This window comes from Aegilops tauschii, chromosome 1 (assembly GCF_002575655.3).
Source record: "Aegilops tauschii subsp. strangulata cultivar AL8/78 chromosome 1, Aet v6.0, whole genome shotgun sequence".
NCBI classification, from domain to species: Eukaryota; Viridiplantae; Streptophyta; class Magnoliopsida; order Poales; family Poaceae; genus Aegilops; species Aegilops tauschii.
Window position 1 is genome coordinate 372,394,473 of NC_053035.3, and position 6,372 is coordinate 372,400,844.

Here is a 6,372-nt window from a genome sequence, read left to right on the forward strand (position 1 = left end):
GCTGCTGCAGCGTTGAGACGTGCTTCTCTATCGCCGATATCCACGTTTAGATAACGAAAAGGATCATTTTTATTCATGTCATAATGCTGCCTAAGATAGCCAAAATAGTCTTCTTCTTTTTTTCGCGGGAAAGCCAAAATAGTCTTCGAAAAGAACACAATCCCATTAGTGCAGTTTGCTGGCTCGTTGTAGGTTCGCCCTGGTCCGGTTTTATTCGGGTTTTTTGGTTTCTTTTATTTATTTTTTCCTTTTTTTCTTCATTTTACTTTGATTTTCTTTGTTTTCTCATTGGATTTGTCTTTTTTCTTTTTTTTTCTTAGTTGAACTTTCGTTTTCCTTGTTTGCTTCTTGGTTTTCTTCAGGGTTTTTTTCTTTTCTTTTGTTTCTTTATCAGTTCTTTTTTTGCCAACACATATCTACTTTATTCTTAGTATACAATGTACATTTTTAGAGCACACGTGAAACATTTTTCTGATACATGCCAGACATTTTTCAAACACATCATGTATATTTTTTTAAATGCATGTTTTGAACACTTTTTGAATACATGGTAACATTTTCCAAATACAAGTTGTACATTTTTCTACTGGCAATAAATATTTTTATTAAACTAAGATAACATTTTATTACATTTTTAGTTGAAATAAAAAAATTTAAACACGTAAATATTTTCTGAGCCTCTTGGATGTTTAAGGAAATAGAAGATCCATCAGTCTGTCCAAATAAGGTTTTTATAAAAATCAGTGATGTATTTGAGAAAATTCTATTCTCCCTCAACAATCCCTTCTTTTTGCTCTAAGGAGACAATTTTTTAGTCAACTTTACTGAAACATCAAACTCCAAGGAGACAACACCACAGAGCAGAAGGCGGAGAACATCTGCATTCAGTAGCGCATTTTTTTAGTAGTGGAGACCAGCGCATAAATACAGCTGTTACAATGTACAGGCCAAATTCTACAGAAACAATAATCTATTCTGCATAATCACTAACTGAACTAATATATGTACACAAAGCTGAAATGGCTACAAAATTTCCTGGCCCTCCTTTGAGGCGCTCCAACCAAATTCACTCCTGGCTCCTGGCAGATCATTGGGTAGAAGCAGCAATAGCTAATGAGGAAACTGCCCCAGTGTTTGTTCAGAATCAGCTGCAATCATTTCTGGATCACGTTCGGTACAACGGTATTGTGATTGGCATATCTTATTACCACTGACTCCTGAGATCATCTCTTCTCATTGTACAGACCATCATTCAGAACCAAAGGGAGAAGACCTTGAAATCAGACCATACCACTGTCTGGAACCCTAACATTCTCATAACCTTTCAGTGTCTCTTGAGTAAAAGACTCCAACGCTTCAAATATTGGAGCCAGGCCTGCTTTCAGGTCAGTTGCACTTGACTCTTGGATTTCTCTCACAGTCTCCTCATGCCTAGCTCTCTGCTCATCCAACCTTGTGTGCAATGCATCCAAAGCTACCATGCGGCTATCGACCGCCCTGCCATTGTCGCCGTCGGGTAAAACCGCCTTACCAGCTTTAGGATGCCCAGGCAAGACTTGATCCTTTTGGTGAGATTTGAGCCTCTTTGAGAAATCTCTAGATAGATACTCGGTTTTCATCTTCTGCTGATGCGCCTCGTCTTGTCGCTCCCATAGTATGTGCACATTAACAGCGAAAGCCTCCATCGCATCCACGACAGCGCCTTCTGGTATCCTTTTCATGGTCTGACACCAATCATTTGCTGTGATGAACACACCAGGGGCTCCAAGTCTACCAGGAGAGAACGGCGCGATGCCGTCGGACGTTTCCTCTTTTTCCTGAGGAAGCCATTTGAGTAACCAGCCATTGAGGGTTTCGATATATGCCTTTTGGGATATGATCCAGTTTCTGAAACAGGAACACCAGTTCAGAAGTTCCATTTCTAGCTCCAGTGTAACCTTGGAGGAGTTTCTTTCTGGTCCATTCTTAGGGATGAGGATATGAGATTTAGTTTCGAGTATGGAGTGAAATTGCTTCCTGTGGCACTCAAGAATGAATTTCCACATTCTAACATGCCTGCACCATAATGACAACAATTTATGGTCAGTCCCCTGAAAACTCTTATCTTGCAATAGAGTAGGAGATCAAGAATTCTTTACAAATCCCGCCCAAAAAAATGAATTCTTTACAAGAAATACTATTTGAGGCTATGTAGCTATTTGCCAGGGAATCCTTTCTTTTTAAAGCAAGTCACATAAGAGGCCATATCTGTTTGCATGAGCTGTTCAAAACAAAACAAGATAACCGAAATTTAGCATGTCCTAACTGAAGCTTAGTTTAGTGGCGCAACCGGAATTTTATTCCAATAAACTGTGATTATAAACACATACTAAAAGTAGCTAATCATAGGTAATGTTACGATTGGTGCGTTAGTTTCTGCTCTGAAGATGGATTGGTGGAAGATGGCGGCGACGACACATGAGAGTGCGTCGGACCGGTTGGGGCCTCCGGCTTTAGATGTTAGGCATTTGTGCGATGTCTGTTTGGTATTAGGCTCGGACTATCGGCACCCCTTCATCAAGTGGATAGGAGTAGCGACAAATGTTGCTAAGATGGTGGCTTCAGACTACCTAATGTACTACTTTGTAAGGTCTTTGTGAATAATTAATAAAATGGCCTAATGCAGAGGCTGGGGGTAATTCTCCTTTTCTAAAAAAAAGGTAATGTTACGATGGTTCTCATGACAAAAAATATCTATTAGAACTATTGCAGCACTCAGTAGTGATAATTCAAATATGAGACATGTTATCAACACATTGGAGCGTATTTAAACAAAGTCAGCAATATTCATTACGACTGCAAAAAAGAACTAATGGATATCATCCTAACAATTTCACAGACATATTAAATGCTAGAAATTTCAACCCTTTCAGATCAACTCAATAGGATAGAAGTGTCGAACTAGACTTCACATACCCCTGAATGAGCTTAACAAGGTGTGGATGTAGCTCATCATCGCGTAGAATGTGGATCCTCCTAGAAATAACTTTAGCTGATCTGATTGCGATATTGATTCTGGTGAGTAGTGTCCTTATTGAGGCCCTTGTGGAATCAATTTTATACGGCTCTGCACCACTTTCATCCAACTCTTTCAGGCGCTTCCATTCTTTGTCATATGTAATCCTCAACTTCTCTTCTTCCTAACAAAATTCAAGAAAAAATGCTAATAAGAGGCTTAATAAAAACAATGGCATGACAAATGTAAAGCATCACGCCACACTCCATAGATAGAGGTAAAATTAAATTTAACACCAATGAGAGCCAATTTTATGCAATATCGACTCAACCAATGCATTTCAGAGCATATACGTTTGACAGATGGAAAACAATACATCGAGTTTGAGAGCATTATCAGGCTTTGAACTTCTGAGAGTTGATCATTATCGGGATTATGACAACCAGAATAAAGACACCCTTCTTATAACGAAAAGTAGCATACCATGATCTCCTTGTGAAGCCTTTTCTCCCACACATACAATCTGTCCATTATAGAAGACAGGGTATTAATCTCAACACCGCTGGTACTATCGATTCTTTTACTTGAATTCTGAGTTCCGCTGGATGCACCAATTGCTGATTGTTCCGCATTCTTCACCGGAGGTTCAGAGAACAACAAGGCAAAGGTTCCCATCATCCGTGAAACTATCACTGCGTCAAGGGAATGGCCAAGTTAGCTAACCTATCAAGAAACATATCACTGAAAAATGCAGACAAAGTGAGCAAGAACTTCTGTGGTCAGATCATTATGATCAGAAGACACATTACATAATACTATGTCTCATAAATCAAATTAGAAAAAAAAAACATTAGTGACTCGAGCTTGCGTTAGGGTCTGACGCTGTTAGGAATTCAGAGTACACTTTCAGTGTCATAGGCTCATAGCAATTGAGCATGTATGTACAATCAACTGAAAAGAGAAGTGGGTATGCTCACATTTTAAGATCCTACTCCGCGGTCTGTACCGAATACTCCCGACCTCAAGGATCCTGGCAACATCATCTCCACAGGCGACGGCGGAGTTGAACTGCTCCTTGATCTCCTCCACAACCTCTGCAACATCCCTCGTCCCAAAGCTCGGCAGCGGCGCATTCTCACCGACCACCATGGAAGAGTGCTCCTCCGAGCTTACCCTCTTCACCTTCGCCGGATCATCGCCAGCCAGCGCTGCCCCTCCTCCTCCAGCATTGGCATTGTCAGAGTCACAGCTACAAACGCTCCCCTCCCCCGACTCGAGAACCGAAGCACTGAGGAGGCTGTCAATCTCGCACTCGGTGTGCTCCATTGACACCTTCACCTTGGCACTGACATCCACATTGTCGATCCGGTTCGACGCCGTGCTCTCCACCGCCTTCCTCGCCTTCAGCGACTCCCTCATCGACGACTCGTGTTCCGTCTCCTCCTCCAGCTCCGGGATCCCCTCCCTTTCCCTCACCTCGCTGGAGTTGGGGCTGCTCGAGAACGACCCGTCCGGAGCAAACGCCTTTTGATTGTAGTGGGGAAGGTCCTGGTTGTAGGAGTCGAACGGGTTGAAGAAATCCCACGGCGACGCTTCCGGCATCGGCATAGGTGGCGGCGGCGCCGGAGCCGGAGCCGCCGCCTCCCGGCCACGATGCTCCGCCGGCTGGCCCCCCTCCGGCACGCCGTACATTGGGTTGTTGTACCCGTATTCGTACCCCATGTAAGAAGGCACATTGGTGGCGAAGTTGCTGTAGCCGTATGGTTCTTGGTACACCGTGTTCGCCGCCGCCGAACTGGCCTTCATGTAGTAGGCATTGGGGATTGCGACTTCTGGGATTGGGAATGAAGAAGGATAGGCGTCGTAGGAGGCCTGCGCCCATGGCATCTCGGGCCTGCCGTCCCACGGCATTTGAGGCATGCCGCCCCACGGCATCTCTGGCCTGCCGCCCCACGGCATGGCGGGCCTGCCCTGCCATGGCATGGCCGGCCTGGCCGCTGCAGGCTCTGGGATGTGACGCTGTTGGGGCACTCCATTCGGCGGCGGGATCTCGCCGCGGCCACTGACACCGCCGCGGGCGTCGTGTCCGTGCCCGGGGGCATCGCAAGCGCAGTCGTCGGCGGAGTCGGGATCAGAGTCGGAGGCGTCGGAGTGGAAGTGGAGGTGGGAATGGCCGGAGTCGGTGTGCGGGGTGGAGCTGGAGGCGCTGGGCTTCTTGGGCTCGTCGTGGTCGGAGGGGGGCAGCGTGAGCACGGGCGACCCGGGCGGCGAGGCGGCGTGGTGCTCGTGCGCGAACCGCGCGAGCGCGTCGGCCACCCGCGGGAGCGCGCGGAAGTATGCGGCGTGCGCGGCCGCGAGCGCGGCGCGGCGGTCCCCCGCCGCGAGCATCAGGTCGCGGCGCTCCCGGCAGAGCGCGGCCACGGGGGACACGTCCGCCGCGTCCAGCCGCGAGCTCCGGCACCCCATCCTGCGCTACGCCCTCGCCCGCGACGGCATTGCCCGCCCCCGACGCCGCCAAGTTAGTGCCCAAACAAGCGCGCGGGAGCAAGCAAAGGTGGCGTGGGCGCGTGAGCTAGCTACGACGCGAGAGGCGGGGGCGAGCACTGAACAACACTGAGCTGCGCGCGCGCGCGACGCGAGCGTGGCACGGCACGGGCACGTGGAGGAGCTGCGCGGAGGTACGTTTATTATTGAGCATGAGCAGGCACTGACACTGGCAGTGGCGATGGGTTAAAGCAGATGCAATGCACTGCTCATTCGGTACAGCAGGGTGAGCGAAAAGGCGCTTGCTCTTCGCTCACATCACCGGAAAGATGTCTCGGGGCTGCCGGAGACGAGGACTCGGGGAGGGGCCATGGAATCGCGAAGGAGCAGTGCCGATCCGATCGCCTGTGTATGGGTCGATCCGATCGCCTGTGTATGGGTCGGCGAGAGAGAGAGAGAGAGATGGAGAAGGGCCGGCGATTTGTTACCGCCGTGGTAAATTGGCAGAACGCGTTTCGTTTTACCGTGGAACGACGGAGAGGAGAGGACACGAGGTAGGTAAGTTTCGGTGCAGCGGCAGTAACATCATTGCGTCTCACTCCCATTTCTGTGCGCGACGGTGACAGTAATATTTACTCGCTCTGCAGCCCTGCATAGTACTACCTCTACACGCGTTAAATCTGTGATCCGTGGCGAATCTGGCGTGATAATTAGCCGATGCTCCTCCATCATGGCCGTCTTTGCTGAGCAGAGATCGCCGAAAGATTTTACCGCAATCACATTCGGCGCCCGCTGCTGTACGGTGCTTTGGCCCTGTTTTAGATAAGAACCGCTTGCTCAATTAAGTGAAATACAGTACTAAGTAAAACCCTCGTCGTGCAAGGGCAAGGGCA

The 6,372-nt window shown here is 48.2% G+C and overlaps 1 protein-coding gene across 1 annotated transcript; it reads right to left on the reverse strand.

Annotated features, from left to right (window-relative positions):
• Positions 1–879: 879 nt before the first annotated feature.
• LOC109755134 (uncharacterized) lies at positions 880–5,662 on the reverse strand. The gene is made up of 4 exons (XM_020314019.4): positions 3,973–5,662; positions 3,479–3,687; positions 2,956–3,179; positions 880–2,055 (listed from the first exon to the last, which is right to left on the reverse strand). Exons 1-4 carry the CDS (start codon positions 5,459–5,461, stop codon positions 1,281–1,283), a joined length of 2,697 nt encoding a protein of 898 aa, XP_020169608.1. The 5' UTR covers positions 5,462–5,662; the 3' UTR covers positions 880–1,280.
• Positions 5,663–6,372: the final 710 nt, after the last annotated feature.